The 20,792-nt window shown below is 49.8% G+C and overlaps 1 protein-coding gene across 1 annotated transcript; it reads left to right on the top strand.

The window, feature by feature from the left end:
- Positions 1–3,463: 3,463 nt before the first annotated feature.
- Positions 3,464–14,249, top strand: LOC138798928 (oocyte zinc finger protein XlCOF8.4-like). Its single transcript, XM_069979551.1, has 5 exons — positions 3,464–3,563; positions 3,788–3,884; positions 7,181–7,318; positions 10,103–10,226; positions 10,310–14,249. The coding sequence occupies exons 2-5, from the start codon at positions 3,831–3,833 to the stop codon at positions 11,203–11,205; spliced, it is 1,212 nt and encodes a 403-aa protein (XP_069835652.1). The 5' UTR covers positions 3,464–3,563; positions 3,788–3,830; the 3' UTR covers positions 11,206–14,249.
- The last annotated feature ends 6,543 nt before the right edge of the window (positions 14,250–20,792 follow it).

The raw sequence follows: 20,792 nt of genomic DNA, 5'->3' as shown, positions 1-20,792 counted from the left end.
GTTCTCTCTATTCCCACGGGGCGATAATCGGGCCAATTCAGCCTATGATCACTCCATGGAATAGGTCTCTTAGACTTTTCATGGCTTGAGGATCTCCTAGCCAGGTGAGGGAGGTGAGGGCGACTATGCCCGGCCATACAGGCCCATACACTCATCCTACAGCTCCTCAACAACCTATGGGAAGATGGAAAATGCTGCTGCCTAATGAATAAAGGAGGGAGCAGTGATGAAGAGGCTGTCAGCAGCTGGGAAATGGACGAGCGGGTGGGGGGGGGCCACGTGCGGAGTGGCCATGGAGAGGATGTATACATGATGTAAATCCCTATCCCATAGAGACAGCAGCAGTATACAGGGATGGGGGGGTATATATGATGTATACAGGGGTGGGGGGTATATATGATGTATACAGGGGTGGGGGGTATATATGATGTATACAGGGATGGGGGGTATATATGATGTATACAGGGATGGGGGGTATTTATGATGTATACAGGGGTGGGGGGGTATATATGATGTATACAGGGATGGGGGGTATTTATGATGTATACAGGGGTGGGGGGTATATATGATGTATACAGGGGTGGGGGGTATATATGATGTATACAGGGGTGGGGGGGTATATATGATGTATACAGGGATGGGGGGTATTTATGATGTATACAGGGGTGGGGGGTATATATGATGTATACAGGGGTGGGGGGTATATATGATGTATACAGGGGTGGGGGATATATATGATGTATACAGGGGTGGGGGGTATATATGATGTATACAGGGATGGGGGTATTTATGATGTATACAGGGGTGGGGGGTATATATGATGTATACAGGGGTGGGGGGTATATATGATGTATACAGGGATGGGGGGATATATGATGTATACAGGGATGGGGGGTATTTATGATGTTGTAACCGGATGGGTTCATTTCAGAAAATTAAAGTGTCTTATTGATGTGATGAGAAGGAATGTATTATTTTAATGTCTTGTGTGTATATATATATATATATATATATATATATATATATATATATTCGTATGGCTATGTGTGTAGAAGTCATTGTAGTTGTGTGTGTGTGTATGTATACTGTCACACCTATGTCAGCTGTCCGGCCATATACCTGCACAATAGTGTGGACATTGGAGGATACAGTTGTTTGTTGCTATTGTTCTATGGCTGACAGAACCTTGTAGTTGTAGTTGTAAGACTGGGTCCCCATTGTGCTTGGTAAATATGTACAGGGCCGGGGAGACATCAGATAACTTCCATCCATGGTGATCAGTGGTCTACACAGACATAGGAGCCCATCACCCCCCACCCAAACTTACTATACAGGTCGGGGGTATGTAGCTTCTAGTCAGTCCCAGCTGGGACCATGGATGGAAGGTGCCCAGCACCCTGGAGGTCATCGAGGGAAATGGGTGTATATTAGACCATAGTATACAATGGGGCTCCCCATCTCATTGTGGATAAAACATCTATGCATCTGTACCATCTGTAACTACAGCTAAGTATTGTTTTCTGTAATAAATCTCTTATTTTTCTATAAATCTGTGTGGTTATAGCCTTCTCAGACTATTATCAAAAGCAACCGGTTACAGATGTATACAGGGATGAGGGGGGTTATATGATGTATACAGGTATGGGGGTATATATGATGTATACAGGGGTGGGGGTATATATGATGTATACAGGGATGGGGGTATATATGATGTATACAGGGATGGGGGATATATGATGTATACAGGGATGGGGGTATATATGATGTATACAGGGGTGGGGGGGTATATATGATGTATACAGGGGTGGGGGTATATATGATGTATACAGGGGTGGGGGGGTATATATGATGTATACAGGGGTGGGGGGTATATATGATGTATACAGGGATGGGGGTATATATGATGTATACAGGGGTGGGGGTATATATGATGTATACAGGGGTGGGGGGGTATATATGATGTATACAGGGATGGGGGTATATATGATGTATACAGGGGTGGGGGTATATATGATGTATACAGGGGTGGGGGGTATATATGATGTATACAGGGATGGGGGGATATATGATGTATACAGGGATGGGGGGATATATGATGTATACAGGGGTGGGGGTATATATGATGTATACAGGGATGGGGGTATATATGATGTATACAGGGATGGGGGTATATATGATGTATACAGGGATGGGGGGGTATATGATGTATACAGGGGTGGGGGGGTATATATGATGTATACAGGGATGGGGGTATATATGATGTATACAGGGGTGGGGATATATATGATGTATACAGGGATGGGGGGTATATATGATGTATACAGGGGTGGGGGGATATATATGATGTATACAGGGATGGGGGTATATATGATGTATACAGGGATGGGGGGTATATATGATGTATACAGGGATGGGGGGTATATATGATGTATACAGGGATGGGGGGTATATATGATGTATACAGGGGTGGGGGGATATATATGATGTATACAGGGATGGGGGTATATATGATGTATACAGGGATGGGGGTATATATGATGTATACAGGGGTGGGGATATATATGATGTATACAGGGATGGGGGGTATATATGATGTATACAGGGGTGGGGGGATATATATGATGTATACAGGGGTGGGGGTATATATGATGTATACAGGGGTGGGGGTATATATGATGTATACAGGGATGGGGGTATATATGATGTATACAGGGGTGGGGGTATATATGATGTATACAGGGGTGGGGGTATATATGATGTATACAGGGGTGGGGGTATATATGATGTATACAGGGATGGGGGTATATATGATGTATACAGGGATGGGGGGGTATATGATGTATACAGGGGGGGGGGGGGTATATATGATGTATACAGGGATGGGGGTATATATGATGTATACAGGGGTGGGGATATATATGATGTATACAGGGATGGGGGGTATATATGATGTATACAGGGGTGGGGGGATATATATGATGTATACAGGGATGGGGGTATATATGATGTATACAGGGATGGGGGGTATATATGATGTATACAGGGATGGGGGGTATATATGATGTATACAGGGATGGGGGGTATATATGATGTATACAGGGGTGGGGGGATATATATGATGTATACAGGGATGGGGGTATATATGATGTATACAGGGATGGGGGTATATATGATGTATACAGGGGTGGGGATATATATGATGTATACAGGGATGGGGGGTATATATGATGTATACAGGGGTGGGGGGATATATATGATGTATACAGGGGTGGGGGTATATATGATGTATACAGGGGTGGGGGTATATATGATGTATACAGGGATGGGGGTATATATGATGTATACAGGGGTGGGGGTATATATGATGTATACAGGGGTGGGGGGAGGGGACACTGTGTCGCTCTTAGCTCTGCCGCCTGATACACGAGATCTCACTCCTCCTCTTCCTCCTACCACGTGACTAACCGGGTCATGTGACAACATCCACACGTCTCCCAGAAGTCTGTTCGGCCGTCTCCGGTATCACATGATGTCCCAGTGCAGAGACTGCTGCTTCCTAGGCGGTAATGACATTATACATCTGTTATATACGTCACCTGACACCTCACTATACATCATACATACAGATCTATCCATCAGTCTGGTGTGTGATACTACTGACACCTCACTATACATATCATACATACAGATCTATCCATCAGTCTGGTGTGTGATACTACTGACACCTGACACCTCACTATACATCATACACATCTGTATATTACACTTTGCCTTATTCTCATTACAGATTTCATGACTTTAACATCTACAACTGTACTACATGACTGACCATGGCGGAGATCCTGCGCCTCACCCTGGAGATCCTCCAGCTGCTGACCGGAGAGGTGAGGGGGATTCTGGGGGATGGGTCACATGACCTCCCTCCTATCCCTATTACTAATACAGGAGGGGGGAGAGGTGAGGGGGATTCTGGGGGATGGGTCACATGACCTCCCTCTTATCTCTAGTAATAATACAGGAGGGGGGGGAGGTGAGGGGGATTCTGGGGGATGGGTCACATGACCTCCCTCTTATCTCTAGTAATAATACAGGAGGGGGGGGAGGTGAGGGGGATTCTGGGGGATGGGTCACATGACCTCCCTCTTATCTCTAGTAATAATACAGGAGGGAGGGAGGTGAGGGGGATTCTGGGGGATGGGTCACATGACCTCCCCCTTATCTCTATTACTAATACAGGAGGGGGGAGGTGAGGGGGATTCTGGGGGATGGGTCACATGACCTCCCTCTTATCTCTATTACTAATACAGGAGGGGGGGGGTGAGGGGGATTCTGGGGGTACTAATACAGGAGGGGGGAGGTGAGGGGGATTCTGGGGGATGGGTCACATGACCTCCCTCTTATCTCTATTACTAATACAGGAGGGGGGAGGTGAGGGGGATTCTGGGGGATGGGTCACATGACCTCCCTCTTATCTCTATTACTAATACAGGAGGGGGGAGGTGAGGGGGATTCTGGGGGATGGGTCACATGACCTCCCTCCTATCTCTATTACTAATACAGGAGGGGGGGGAGGTGAGGGGGATTCTGGGGGATGGGTCACATGACCTCCCTCTTATCTCTATTACTAATACAGGAGGGGGGGAGAGGTGAGGGGGATTCTGGGGGATGGGTCACATGACCTCCCTCTTATCTCTATTACTAATACAGGAGGGGGGGAGGTGAGGGGGATTCTGGGGGATGGGTCACATGACCTCCCTCTTATCTCTATTACTAATACAGGAGGTGGGGGAGGTGAGGGGGATTCTGGGGGATGGGTCACATGACCTCCCTCCTATCTCTAGTAATAATACAGGAGGGGGAGGTGAGGGGGATTCTGGGGGATGGGTCACATGATCTCCCTCTTATCTCTAGTAATAATACAGGAGGGGGGAGAGGTGAGGGGGATTCTGGGGGATGGGTCACATGACCTCCCTCCTATCTCTAGTAATAATACAGGAGGGGGAGGTGAGGGGGATTCTGGGGGATGGGTCACATGATCTCCCTCTTATCTCTAGTAATAATACAGGAGGGGGGAGAGGTGAGGGGGATTCTGGGGGATGGGTCACATGACCTCCCTCCTATCTCTATTACTAATACAGGAGGGGGGGGGGGGGGGGGTAAGGGGGATTCTGGGGGATGGGTCACATGACCTCCCTCTTATCTCTATTACTAATACAGGAGGGGGGGAGGTGAGGGGGATTCTGGGGGATGGGTCACATGACCTCCCTCTTATCTCTATTACTAATACAGGAGGGGGGAGAGGTGAGGGGGATTCTGGGGGATGGGTCACATGACCTCCCTCTTATCTCTATTACTAATACAGGAGGGGGGGGAGGTGAGGGGGATTCTGGGGGATGGGTCACATGACCTCCCTCTTATCTCTAGTAATAATACAGGAGGGGGGGAGGTGAGGGGGATTCTGGGGGATGGGTCACATGACCTCCCTCTTATCTCTAGTAATAATACAGGAGGGGGGGGAGGTGAGGGGGATTCTGGGGGATGGGTCACATGACCTCCCTCCTATCTCTAGTAATAATACAGGAGGGGGAGAGGTGAGGGGGATTCTGGGGGATGGGTCACATGACCTCCCTCTTACCTCTATTACTAATACAGGAGGGGGAGAGGTGAGGGGGATTCTGGGGGATGGGTCACATGACCTCCCTCTTATCTCTATTACTAATACAGGAGGGGGGAGGTGAGGGGGATACTGGGGGATGGGTCACATGACCTCCCTCTTATCTCTATTACTAATACAGGAGGGGGGGAGGTGAGGGGGATTCTGGGGCATGGGTCACATGACCTCCCTCTTATCTCTATTACTAATACAGGAGGGGGGGGAGGTGAGGGGTATTCTGGGGGATGGGTCACATGACCTCCCTCTTATCTCTATTACTAATACAGGAGGGGGGAGGTGAGGGGGATTCTGGGGGATGGGTCACATGACCTCCCTCCTATCTCTAGTAATAATACAGGAGGTGGGGGAGGTGAGGGGGATTCTGGGGGATGGGTCACATGACCTCCCTCCTATCTCTAGTAATAATACAGGAGGAGGGGGGGAGGTGAGGGGGATTCTGGGGGATGGGTCACATGACCTCCCTCTTATCTCTATTACTAATACAGGAGGGGGAGGTGAGGGGGATTCTGGGGGATGGGTCACATGACCTCCCTCTTATCTCTATTACTAATACAGGAGGGGGGGGGAGGTGATGGGGATTCTGGGGGATGGGTCACATGACCTCCCTCCTATCTCTATTACTAATACAGGAGGGGGGAGAGGTGAGGGGGATTCTGGGGGATGGGTCACATGACCTCCCTCTTATCTCTATTACTAATACAGGAGGGGGGAGAGGTGAGGGGGATTCTGGGGGATGGGTCACATGACCTCCCTCCTATCCCTATTACTAATACAGAAGGGGGGGGGGAGGTGAGGGGGATTCTGGGGGATGGGTCACATGACCTCCCTCTTATCTCTATTACTAATACAGGAGGGGGAGGTGAGGGGGATTCTGGGGGATGGGTCACATGACCTCCCTCTTATCTCTATTACTAATACAGGAGGGGGAGAGGTGAGGGGGATTCTGGGGGATGGGTCACATGACCTCCCTCTTATCTCTATTACTAATACAGGAGGGAGGGGGGAGAGGTGAGGGGGATTCTGTGGGATGGGTCACATGACCTCCCTCTTATCTCTATTACTAATACAGGGGGGGGGGGAGGTGAGGGGGATTCTGGGGGATGGGTCACATGACCTCCCTCTTATCTCTATTACCAATACAGGGGGGGGGGGAGAGGTGAGGGGGATTCTGGGGGATGGGTCACATGACCTCCCTCTTATCTCTCTTACTAATACAGGGGGGGGGGAGGTGAGGGGGATTCTGGGGGATGGGTCACATGACCTCCCTCTTATCTCTATTACCAATACAGGGGGGGGGAGAGGTGAGGGGGATTCTGGGGGATGGGTCACATGACCTCCCTCCTATCTCTATTACTAATACAGGAGGGGTGGTGTGAGGGATTCTGGGTAATGGGTCACATAGGACTACAGAGGTACATGACGGTTCATGATCTCGTCTCCATATATCCTTCTGTCCCGGAGGGGGAGGCCGCACTATGACTTCTATTATTATCTCTCTGTATGTAGGAATACTATATTATAAAGAAACCTGCAGGGAAACCGACCACTAACTACAGTCTCCTCATCCCTCTAATACACAAGCCGCTAAATAAGCAGAAAATCCTGGATCACACCGAGAAGATGATGGAGCTGCTGACTGGAGAGGTGACACTGCTGGGAATGCTGGGACATTATACAGGAATACAGGAGGGGGGGATGACTGGAGAGGTGACACTGCTGGGACATTATACAGTAATACTGGAGGGGGGGATGACTGGAGAGGTGACACTGCTGGGAATGCTGGGACATTATACAGGAATACAGGAGGGGGGGGGATGACTGGAGAGGTGACCCTGCTGGGAATGCTGGGACATTATACAGTAATACAGGAGGGGGGGATGACTGGAGAGGTGACACTGCTGGGAATGCTGGGACATTATACAGGAATACAGGAGGAGGGGGGGACTGGAGAGGTGACACTGCTGGGAATGCTGGGACATTATACAGTAATACAGGAGGGGGGGGGGGATGACTGGAGAGGTGACCCTGCTGGGACATTATACAGTAATACAGGAGGGGGGGGGGGGGTGACTGGAGAGGTGACACTGCTGGGAATGCTGGGACATTATACAGTAATACAGGAGGGGTGGGGGGATGACTGGAAAGGTGACACTGCTGGGAATGCTGGGACATTATACCGTAATACAGGAGGGAGGGGATGACTGGAGAGGTGACCCTGCTGGGAATGCTGGGACATTATACAGTAATACAGGAGGGGTGGGGGGACTGGAGAGGTGACCCTGCTGGGACATTATACAGTAATACAGGGGGAGGGATGACTGGAGAGGTGACCCTGCTGGGACATTATACAGTAATACAGGAGGGGGGGGTGACTGGAGAGGTGACCCTGCTGGGAATGCTGGGACATTATACAGTAATACAGGAGGGGTGGGGGGATGACTGGAGAGGTGACACTGCTGGGAATGCTGGGACATTATACAGTAATACAGGAGAGGGGGGGATGACTGGTGAGGTGACACTGCTGGGAATGCTGGGACATTATACAGTAATACAGGAGGGGGGTGACTGGAGAGGTGACACTGCTGGGACATTATACAGTAATACAGGGGGGGGGTGACTGGAGAGGTGACACTGCTGGGACATTATACAGTAATACAGGAGGGGTGGGGGGTGACTGGAGAGGTGACCCTGCTGGGAATGCTGGGAGATTATACAGTAATACAGGAGGGGTGGGGGATGACTGGAGAGGTGACACTGCTGGGAATGCTGGGACATTATACAGTAATACAGGAGGGGGGGGATGACTGGAGAGGTGACCCTGCTGGGACATTATACAGTAATACAGGAGGGGGGGGGGGGGGGTGACTGGAGAGGTGACACTGCTGGGAATGCTGGGACATTATACAGTAATACAGGAGGGGTGGGGGGATGACTGGAGAGGTGACACTGCTGGGAATGCTGGGACATTATACAGTAATACAGGAGAGGGGGGGATGACTGGAGAGGTGACACTGCTGGGAATGCTGGGACATTATACAGTAATACAGGAGGGGGGGTGACTGGAGAGGTGACACTGCTGGGACATTATACAGTAATACAGGGGGGGGGGTGACTGGAGAGGTGACACTGCTGGGACATTATACAGTAATACAGGAGGGGTGGGGGGTGACTGGAGAGGTGACCCTGCTGGGAATGCTGGGACATTATACAGTAATACTGGAGGGGTGGGGGGGGGATGACTGGAGAGGTGACACTGCTGGGAATGCTGGGACATTATACAGTAATACAGGAGGGGGGGGATGACTGGAGAGGTGACCCTGCTGGGACATTATACAGTAATACAGGAGGGGGGATGACTGGAGAGGTGACACTGCTGGGACATTATACAGTAATACAGGAGGGGGGATGACTGGAGAGGTGACCCTGCTGGGACATTATACAGTAATACAGGAGGGGGGATGACTGGAGAGGTGACCCTGCTGGGACATTATACAGTAATACAGGAGGGGGGGGGGTGACTGGAGAGGTGACACTGCTGGGAATGCTGGGACATTATACAGTAATACAGGAGGGAGGGGTGACTGGAGAGGTGACCCTGCTGGGACATTATACAGTAATACAGGAGGGGGGGTGACTGGAGAGGTGACCCTGCTGGGACATTATACAGTAATACAGGAGGGGTGGGGGATGACTGGAGAGGTGACCCTGCTGGGACATTATACAGTAATACAGGAGGGGGGATGACTGGAGAGGTGACCCTGCTGGGACATTATACAGTAATACAGGAGGGGGGATGACTGGAGGGGTGACACTGCTGGGAATGCTGGGACATTATACCGTAATACAGGAGGGGGGATGACTGGAGGGGTGACACTGCTGGGAATGCTGGGACATTATACAGTAATACAGGAGGGGGGGGGATGACTGGAGAGGTGACAATGCTGGGACATTATACAGTAATACAGGAGGGAGGGGGGATGACTGGAGAGGTGACACTGCTGGGACATTATACAGTAATACAGGAGGGGGATGACTGGAGAGGTGACCCTGCTGGGAATGCTGGGACATTATACAGTAATACAGGAGGGGGGGGATGACTGGAGAGGTGACAATGCTGGGACATTATACAGTAATACAGGAGGGAGGGGGGGATGACTGGAGAGGTGACACTGCTGGGACATTATACAGTAATACAGGAGGGGGATGACTGGAGAGGTGACCCTGCTGGGAATGCTGGGACATTATACAGTAATACAGGAGGGGGGGGGGGGGTGACTGGAGAGGTGACACTGCTGGGACATTATACAGTAATACGGGGGGGGGGGGATGACTGGAGAGGTGACCCTGCTGGGAATGCTGGGAGATGATAGAGTAATCCAGGAGGCAGCAGGCTGGGGGGGATGACTGTGTGATCATTGTGTGTGTCAGGTTCCTATAAGGTGTCAGGATGTGGCCGTCTATTTCTCCATGGAGGAGTGGGAGTATGTAGAAGGACACAAGGATCTGTACCGGGACGCCATGTTGGAGGATCAGCCGCCCCTCACAGCATCCGGTAAGAGGAGGCTAAGGACATAAAACCATAAAACATAAGAGAGTGGGTGAAGACGCCTTATTATTTTCTTGACTCTTCTCTAGGTTTACCTGAATGTCGCCCAGATGATCCTCCACCAGTGCAGGAACAATATGGGGGAAATCTGACAATCTCCAGTATTTGTACATCCACAGAAAATATACAACAAAATCCTTCTGTGGTTAAGGAAGAAGCAGTCTCATGTGATGGGGGTCTCCTAACAGACCCCAGCACTTGTACACCCACAAATATTAGTACATGGCCACATCCATTTACGTCTTTCAAGGAGGAACAAAGCCCCAAAGACCAACGGAGGCCACCACTGGTTCCCACACAATATCTTCTTGGTGAACTGATCTTACAAGATGGAGAAACCTTCACAACCCCCAACCTTTATGCAACCAGAGATCATGGCCAACAACATTCACCTCCTGTTAAGGAACCAGTCTTATGTGGTAGAGGAAACCTCATCTGCAATGCACAACCTTACCTGAAGGAAGCTACACAACCCCCGGAGACGCACAGTCGAGCCAATGACATCATCAGCGTACAGTTTTCTTGTTCGGAATGTAAGAAATGTTTTTTGTCGATGGCGGAGCTGGTGACACATCAAGGAGTTCATATAGCTGAAAAATTGCTTGAGAGTAGGCCCCACGTCTTCACCACAGCTGTTGTCCATACCACCCAAGTGGCACCAATTAAACATAAACTGTTAACCTGCTCTACGTGTGGGAGGACGTTCTACACCAAGTCCTCTCTGGTGGGGCACAAGAAGACTCATTGGGGTAAAGTCAGGGAAACATTTAGGTGTGATCAGTGCGGGAAGAGCTTCCCAACTAAATCCCTACTGAATCTGCACTCAAGACTCCACTTTGGAGATAGACCTTATGCCTGCAGAACATGTGGAGAACGTTACATGAGAACTAGTGATCTCAGCAGACATCAGAAGAAACATCAGTGAAGAGCAAGCCTTGTGCCTTGAGGTCAGGGAGGAGCAAGTCTTGTCCTTTGGGGTCAGGGAGGAGCAAGCCTTGTGCCATCAGGTCAGGGGGGAGCAAGGTCAGAGAGGAGCAAGCCTTGTGCCTTCATGTGACCAAGGAGCAAGCCTTGTGCCTTCAGGTCAGAGAGGAGCAAGCCTTGTGCCTTCAGGTCAGAGAGGAGCAAGCCTTGTGCCTTCAGGTCAGGGAGGAGCAAGCCTTGTGCCTTCAGGTCAGGGAGGAGCAAGCCTTGTGCCTTCAGGTCAGGGAGGAGCAAGCCTTGTGCCTTCAGGTCAGGGAGGAGCAAGCCTTGTGCCTTCAGGTCAGGGAGGAGCAAGCCTTGTGCCTTCAGGTCAGGGAGGAGCAAGCCTTGTGCCTTCAGGTCAGGGAGGAGCAAGCCTTGTGCCTTCAGGTCAGGGAGGAGCAAGCCTTGTGCCTTCAGGTCAGGGAGGAGCAAGCCTTGTGCCTTCAGGTCAGGGAGGAGAAAGCCTTGTCCCTTGGGGTCAGGTTGGAGCAAGCCTTGTGCCTTCAGGTCAGGTTGGAGTAAGCCTTGGGGTCAGAAAGGAGCAAGCCTTGTGCCTTCAGGTCAGGTTGGAGCAAGCCTTGGGCCTTGGGGTCAGGGAGGAGCAAGCCTTGTCCATTGGGGTCAGGGAGGAGCAAGCCTTGTGCCTTCAGGTCAGGGAGGAGCAAGCCTTGCCCCTTGGGGTCAGGTTGGAGCAAGCCTTGCCCCTTGGGGTCAGGTTGGAGCAAGCCTTGTGCCTTCAGGTCAGGGAGGAGCAAGCCTTGTCCCTTGGGGTCAGGTTGGAGCAAGCCTTGTGCCTTGGGGTCAGGGAGGACCAAGCCTTGGGGTTAGGGAGGAGCAAGCTTTGTCCCTTGAGGTCAGGGAGCAGCAAGCCTTGTGCCTTGGGGTCAGGGAGGACCAAGCCTTGGGGTTAGGGAGGAGCAAGCTTTGTCCCTTGGGGTCAGGGAGGAGCAAGCCTTGTGCCTTCAGGTCAGGAAGGAGCAAGCCTTGTCCCTTGGGGTCAGGGAGGAGCAAGCCTTGTCCCTTGGGGTCAGGGAGGAGCAAGCCTTGTCCCTTGGGGTCAGGGAGGAGTAAGCCTTGTGCTGTTAGGTTAGTGACTCTTCCTGATGCACATGTGGAATAGGGGCGATCAGTAGAGAGGATCTACAGCTAAGTACCTAAACTCGTGACTTTTGATCTCTACTAGTGGTATCGTCTTCCCAGATTTACACTGATGTTGGGGACCTGCTTTGCTCATAGTGTTGATAGAGATCCATCATACAGTTTCCATACTTAACGGCAGGCTGGGACTGGTAGTGAATTCTCATTCCTTGGATGATCGGCCTGTGGACTCAATCAGGGATACTGGGAGTTTTGTCTTTGGGTCTGAACAATAACTAATGAGCAGGATTCAAAACAAAGTAGTGGAGATAGCACTTCCAAGTATAGTGCTTTGAGTTTATTACACACCAGTGTGACGTTTTGGCATAGTAGCCTTTTCCATACAGTGCTAATAAACTCAAAAAAGGACAAAGTGCTGTCTCCACTACTTTGTTTTGGATTACCTAATGCCGGCCTGGTCCGGTTTGGTGAGGCGTGAACCCACATTTCCTTGTATACTTGTGCTGCTGAAAGACTTTGGGCAATGTCATTTTATAAACTACAATGGTGGAATAGAGGGATATATCAGGAAGTACTGCTGCCTTATGGGACTGAGGGGGGAGGAGCAGGGCCGGAGCAGTGCCCAACCTTACATATTATACCTGAAGAGAAAAGGGACATGCTGGGTTTCTTTATCTCCGGTTACTGTCTGGGGTTTGTAGTGGTAGAGTATGTGCACACAGCGCTTGTAGTACAGCACCTGGGTGGCCCCGGCTGCTCAGAAAAGTCAGGAGTGTGGTGGCCCCGGCTGCTCAGAAAAGTCAGGAGTGTGGTGGCCCCGGCTGCTCAGAAAAGTCAGGAGTGTGGTGGCCCAGACTGTTCAGAAAAGTCAGGAGTGTGGTGGCCCAGACTGTTCAGAAAAGTCAGGAGTGTGGTGGCCCAGACTGTTCAGAAAAGTCAGGACTGTGGTGGCTCAGACTGCTTCGAAAAGTCAGGACTGTGGTGGCCCAGACTGCTCAGAAAAATCAGGACTGGTGACCCAGACTGCTCAGAAAATTCAGGACTGTGGTGGCCCAGACTGCTCAGAAAAGTCAGGACTGGTGGCTCTGGCTGCTCAGAAAAGTCAGGACTGTGGTGGCCCAGACTGTTCAGAAAAGTCAGGAGTGTGGTGGCTCAGACTGTTCAGAAAAGTCAAGAGTGTGGTGGCCCAGACTGTTCAGAAAAGTCAAGAGTGTGGTGGCCCAGACTGTTCAGAAAAGTCAAGAGTGTGGTGGCCCAGACTGTTCAGAAAAGTCAAGAGTGTGGTGGCCCAGACTGTTCAGAAAAGTCAAGAGTGTGGTGGCCCAGACTGTTCAGAAAAGTCAAGAGTGTGGTGGCCCAGACTGTTCAGAAAAGTCAAGAGTGTGGTGGCCCAGACTGTTCAGAAAAGTCAAGAGTGTGGTGGCCCAGACTGTTCAGAAAAGTCAAGAGTGTGGTGGCCCAGACTGTTCAGAAAAGTCAAGAGTGTGGTGGCCCAGACTGCTCAGAAAAGTCAGGACTGTGGTGGCCCAGACTGTTCAGAAAAGTCAGGAGTGTGGTGGCCCAGACTGTTCAGAAAAGTCAGGACTGTGGTGGCCGGTCTCGGTGTGTCATCCCGGACTCCTCCCAGCAGTCATAGAACACTGGAAGCAGAACTTAGACTAAACCTTTGGCTGAGCAGTGGGATTAGGTCTGGGGATTGTGGTGCTCGCTCACTTCAGGACACCATGACCTTCAGGTCCATCAGCAGCCGCTGGGCCACGTCTCTAACACTGCCACCATTTCATGGTCCTGGCCAGCACACAGGAAGCGACAGCCCTGGTGTGAACAGCGCCATCCAATGGTAGGTTCAGCAGATATATGGATTTGGCTCTTTTCATCATACTTTTAATAAAGGTTGACGTCTTATCGGGTCTTGTTTCTTGTCTGTTGTAAAAAACTGAAATCACGAGAACCAAAAACCAGAAAAACCAATCCTCCCAAGGAATCAGGTTCAGGTCCCACAATCTTCTCAATCATCTTTACAATTAATTTCTTCTCACGATTCAGTCTTGTGATGTGAATCCTCATCAGTTCTTGGTGGGTCAGTGTGTGATATGTTCCCTTACAGGTGGTAGTAGGAATGGCCGGCTTCTCTCCTGTGGTCATACTCTGCCCATATAAGCGAAAATTATTGTGTTAATTTGTTTTCCCTAAGTACCATTGGCATCACAACGATAGGGGTATTTTCGCCCCTGCGAGCCCCTGGGACGAAGGAATTTTTAATGAAAACAATAGCAAAGCTTTATTAACCCCTCCTACAGGAAGTATAAATAAGCCCCCCCCCCCCATATACACATCAGTCATTTACAAGAAACAAAAATAGGGAGGGAGACTTGTGATGCCAATGGTACTTAGGGAAAACAAATTAACACAATAATTTTCGCTTCCCTTACGTCCCATTGGCATCACAACGATAGGGGAACTAGCAAGTAATATCCCCAGAGGGTGGGTTGTCTGATACAGCTGCATTGAGAACTGACCTAGCAAAGGCCGTTCTAGCAGAAAGATTAGTATCTATTCTGTAGTGCTTAACGAAAGTGGATAAAGATGACCAAGACGCAGCTTGACATATATTCTCCAGGGATACCGAGGACCGTTCCGCCCAAGTAGAGGCAACCGCTCTAGTGGAATGCGCCCTGGTAAATAAAGGCGGTGTTTTTCCCGCCGAAGAATAAGATAATTCAATGGCTTCGCATATCCACCTTGATATGGAAGGCTTAGAAGCTTTTTTGCCCTTGTTCTTCCCTGAAAATAAGATCAACAAATTTTCCTCCTTCCTTATTGAACTAGTTCTGTTCAGGTAGATTCTTAGAGTTCTAGGAACATCTAAAAGGGAAAGATCAACATCCTGATGGGCTGGATTTGAAGGAGAAAACACTGGAAGAACAATGGGTTCATTAATGTTAATGAATGAAGCAACCTTGGGTAGAAACCCCGGTAAAAATCTTAGAATCACCTTGTCCTGGAGAAAAGTGATGTACGGGGCAGTTGAGCCCAGAGCCTGAAGTTCCCCGACACGCTTGGCAGAAGTAAGGGCCAAAAGCAGTGCACATTTTAAGGTTAAGAATTTAATTTCTACCTCCTCCAGAGGTTCAAATGGCTGGAGACATAAACACCTGAGTACAAAGGAGAGATCCCAGGAGTCGACATGTCTGTCTACCCTGGGTCTTAATCTCATGATAGCCTTTACAAAATTTTTTATCTCAATAATCTGAAAGAGTCTATAGTTCAGATGTGCAGACAGGGCTGCTATTTGGACCTTAATGGACCCAGGAGTAAGACCTTTGTCAAACCCCTCTTGCAAAAACTCCAAAAGTTGCGGAGTAGAAGGTTTAGTAGAACTCCATCCTTTACCTGTACACCAGGCCTGGAATATTCTCCAAACACGAGCGTATGAAGCATTTGTTGAGTCGCTGCGTGCATGAGATAAAGTTCGGAGAACATTCTCTGAGAAAGTTTCAGGACCTAATAAGGTCGTCTCAGTCTCCAGGCCGTGAGACTGAGGCTGGCTAGATCCTGACACAGATGTTGTCCCTGAGATATCAGGTCGGGCTGTAACGGCAGTCTCCAGAACTCGCCCCTGCTCATGTTCATGAGCAGGGTGAACCAAGATCTCTTCGGCCAAAACGGCGTAATTATGATCACTGACGCCTGGTCCAATCTGATCTTCACCAGAACTCTGGGGATCATCGATATGGGCGGAAAGATGTACGCCATCTGAAAATTCCATGGAATTGACATCGCATCCACCGTCGTCGGATGGTCGGCTGAGTACAGGGAACAAAAGTTCCTCAGTTTGGCATTGCTTGTTGATGCCATGAGATCTATCTGAGGAACTCCCCATCTTTCGGTTAACTGTAGGAACACTTTCCTTGAAAGCGACCATTCCCCTGGCACTGTTAGTCCCCGACTCAAACGATCTGCCAGAGTGTTGTGAATACCTCTGATATGAAGAGCAGATAGTCTGGCTAACCGGGGTTCCGCCCACTTGAAGATGTATTCCACTTCCCTGAGAAGTAGAGGCGACCTGGTACCTCCCTGCTTGTTGATATAGGCGACACAAGCAGTATTGTCCGTCCTGATCCTTACAGCCTTCTGTAACAATTTTGGAGCGAAGTGTAGAAGGGCTAGATAAATAGCCCTGAGTTCCCGTACATTTGATGGAAGGGATGACTCCTGAATATTCCATGTCCCTGACGCAGTACTCTCTTCTAGATGTGCACCCCATCCCGAACCTGAAGCGTCTGTGGTGATCGTAATCCACTGGGGTTCGGTTATGGAGGCTCCATGCTTCACCTGTCTCCACCATGTTAGAGACTGTCGAGTTTCTGTAGATAGGACATGGATTGTATCTAAATCTTCTAGGCTCCGGTTCCATTTCGTCAGGACTTCTCTCTGGAGGTACCTCATATGCCACAGTGCCCATGGAACTGCCTCTGTGGCTGACGAAAGGAGTCCCAGGAATCTCATTAGGGTCCGAAGAGACACTTGACGCGGAGGAATGAGAAACTGGGCTCCCTTCTGTATACGTACCAGCCTGGGTGTTGAGAGGAACAGCTTCATCTGCGTGGAATCTATGATGAAACCCAAAAAAATCTTTATTTTGGATGGCACCAACTCTGACTTCTCCTGGTTGATCAGCCACCCTAACTGCTGAAGAATGTCCAAGACATAATTCAGCTGAACGCTCAGAAGACTCTGAGTCTGAGCCATAATCAACCAGTCGTCTAGGTAGGGGATGATCTTTATTCCCTGAAGTCTGAAGATAACCATCATTGCCGACACTACCTTTGTGAACACAAAGGGGGCCGAGGTTATGCCGAAGGGAAGAACCTTGAACTGAAGATGTCTTACCTTCCCCTGCAGTTGGATGGCAATCCTCAGATATTTTCTGTGTGCTGGCAGAATAGGGATGTGGAGGTATGCGTCCTGGAGGTCTATTGATACCATAAAGTCGCCCTCCTGGAGGACGGTTTTTACGGATCTGATATTTTCCATACGAAATCTCTTTTTTATCATGAACCCGTTTAAGTAACGCAGATCGATAATAAGCCTCCACTTTCCGGACGGCTTTGGTACGAGAAAAATCGGAGAGTATACTCCCAGACCGACGTCTGACAGAGGGACCTCCTCCAGGGCTTCTATGTCCAACAGGTGAAAGATTTCTTTCTCTATAATGGGATGTTTGACAGGGCCTAAATGATGAGACACCAGAAACCTTGGGGGGGGAGGAAGAAACAAAGGAAGCACATAACCACTTTGAATAATGTTTATTACCCACACATCTTTTATTAGTTTTTTCCAAGCGGGAAGAAACAGAGTAAGACGCCCCCCCACAGGTATGCCTCTGGCGTCAGAAATCCGGCTTCTTGGCAGAATCTTTTTGCTGCTTGCCTGTACCTCTTCTGTTGTAGTACTTTCCTCTTCCTCGGGACTGATAGCGACTTTTCCCACGTTGAGGAGATCTGCCTCTACGAAAGGATCCGCGAGGTTTTTTATATGAACCACTGACGTACGAAAGGGGTAATGACTTACCCTTCTTGTCAGACATCTCCTCCATGATTTTATCCAACTCCGATCCAAAAAGTTGTCCCGGCTGATACTCCAAATTACACAACTGGAATTTAGAGTTGGAATCGCCAGCCCATGGTCTTAACCATAGGGCCCGGCGACCAGCAGTTGACAAGGCCATAGACTTAGCTGCCAAGCGAGTCTCCTGTGAAGCTGCGTCACATAAAAAATCAACCCCCATGTTGACTTTTTTGAATGAACGGAAGACCTTGTCCCGGTTCACTCCCGACTCCAGATCCTCCTGCACCTTAGCCAACCACCGTCTAAGACTCCTGGATACCTCGAATGCAGATATAGCAACTGCCCCTTGGGCAGCTGCCGCTGTGTATGATCTTTTAAAGGCTACTTCAATTCTCCTATCCATTGGATCCTTGAGATTAGAACCATCCTCAGCGGGCAAGACAGTATTCTTGGATAGTTTGGCTATAGCAGTATCTACTTTGGGAGGATCGGCCCAATCCTTGCATTGATCCTCCTTGAGGACATACAAGGTTTTAAATTTCTTACTTAGAACCGGAGCTTTTTCCGTTTTTTTCCACTCAGTATAGAGCATAGACATCTATGTTTCCCCAATAGAAAAAGCCCTAGGCTTTCTCGAAGCTGAGGCTACGTCCTCGATTTCTTCAGGGTGAATTTCAGCCTGAACAGCTCTGCGTAGCTTGTAGATGCTGTCCATAGGGAAATAACCCTTGAAAATCTCCTTTTCATCCTCAGAAGGTGAAGATGAATCAGATGAGGAGGAAGACCCAACTTCATCTATTACCTTAAATTCTGACCCCTAGGGTAGAAAAACATAAGCTTAGCTAGGGTAACAATCCCTGCTGTGCACCCAAATAATATATACTCACAGGCTGTGAGGCAGAAGGAGAAATGCTACGCTTAGACTTCTTCTTATGACGACAGTCTCTATTGGCAAGGGATTTCTCTACATAATCCTTCACCCATATAACAACATCCTGAGTATCAGGTTCTCCGGTACTTTTTGGGCGGCATGAAGTACAACGTACTGTAATACATATATATAAATAGATAAGAAATCATGAATATGAAAAAAAAAATTGGAACCTTATAGTTGATAAGTAGTGCGTACGATATTCATATCCATCCGGCAAAGGATTTTCGCAATCCGCACAGACCAGATGTTTGCGTTTGGAAGTTCTTTTACCCGATGGGCTAGTTTCCATTGCAGACATCTAATAAACAAAAGGGTTATATCAACAGAAATCCATATAAGTACAGGCCTTGCCTGAACTAAGAGAGGGTGTCATACACCGAAAAAACCACTAGATGGCAGCAGAGTACTTACATTTAAACACTCTGCAGTAGTCTCAAGAGGAGCTGAATAGAAAATAGCGGCGCTGGTAGCACAGATACAACTCTATGTGACCCTAGGTAGGACTCAGGAGTCAGACCTAGTCCTACCTGAATGAAGGGATCCATTTAAATGGGATAGAGCCTGACAGTGAGGCCGCCGCCGCCGTTCGAGCCGCACACTTCCGGCCTCCTCTGATGACGTCGGCTACCTGCGCCGGAGAATGACATCACTGGAACGCATATGGAGCGCATGCGCATGCGCAGTAGACTGTGAGCCGCAGCTGATGATGCTGCCAAGATGGCGACCGCAATCCTGGACGCTCCGAACTGAAGACTGGTACGATTGTACCTACCGGACCGGACAAGCGAACGGCGAACTTACATGCAGGAACCAGGTAACTGGGTCCTGCTGTTAATGGTAACCCAACCCTACAATAGTAATACAAGGAAAAAGGAGGGAGCAAGGTCCCTTGGGGCTAGTCACTAGGACGAAGAAAAAAGACTGATGTGTATATGGGGGGGGGGGCTTATTTATACTTCCTGTAGGAGGGGTTAATAAAGCTTTGCTATTGTTTTCATTAAAAATTCCTTCGTCCCAGGGGCTCGCAGGGGCGAAAATACCCCTATCGTTGTGATGCCAATGGGACGTAAGGGAATAAGAGATTCTATAGATCCTCTAGGGTGGAGGTCCACCAGCTGCTTTACTGGATACAGGAGTGATGGAGACCCCCCCTACTGCCGGTGCCTAAAAGGGTGATGGAGACCCCCCCTACTGCCGGTGCCTAATAGGGTGATGGAGACCCCCCCTACTGCCGGTGCCTAACAGGGTGATGAAGACCCCCCCCCTTACTGCCGGTGCCTAATAGGGTGATGGAGACCCCCCCTTACTACCGGTGCCTAACAGGGTGATGGAGACCCCCCCTACTGCCGGTGCCTAATAGGGTGATGGAGACCCCCCCCCCCTTACTGCCGGTGCCTAATAGGGTGATGGAGAACCCCCCTACTGCCGGTGCCTAACGAGTGATGGAGACCCTCCCTGACTGCCGGTGCCTAATAGGGTGATGGAGACCCCCCCCCTTACTGCCGGTGCCTAATAGGGTGATGGAGATCCCCCTTTACTGCCGGTGCCTAACAGGGTGATGGAGACCCCCCCCTACTGCCGGTGCCTAATAGGGTGATGGAGACCCCCCCCCCCTTACTGCCGGTGCCTAATAGGGTGATGGAGAACCCCCCTACTGCCGGTGCCTAACGGGTGATGGAGACCCCCCCCCCCCTTACTGTCGGTGGCTAATAGGGTGATGGAGAGCCCCCCTACTGCCGGTGCCTAACGGGTGATGGGAGACCCTCCCTTACTGCCGGTACCTAATAGGGTGATGGAGACCCCCCCCCTTACTGCCAGTGCCTAATAGGGTGATGGAGAACCCCCCTACTGCCGGTGCCTAACGGGTGATAGGAGACCCTCCCTTACTGCCAGTGCCTAATAGGGTGATGGAGACCCCCCTTACTGCCGGTGCCTAACGGGGT

This window comes from Dendropsophus ebraccatus, chromosome 8 (assembly GCF_027789765.1).
Source record: "Dendropsophus ebraccatus isolate aDenEbr1 chromosome 8, aDenEbr1.pat, whole genome shotgun sequence".
Taxonomy (NCBI): Eukaryota; Metazoa; Chordata; class Amphibia; order Anura; family Hylidae; genus Dendropsophus; species Dendropsophus ebraccatus.
The sequence above is the reverse complement of the archived record's forward strand: the minus strand, read 5'-3'. Positions and strand labels throughout refer to the sequence as shown.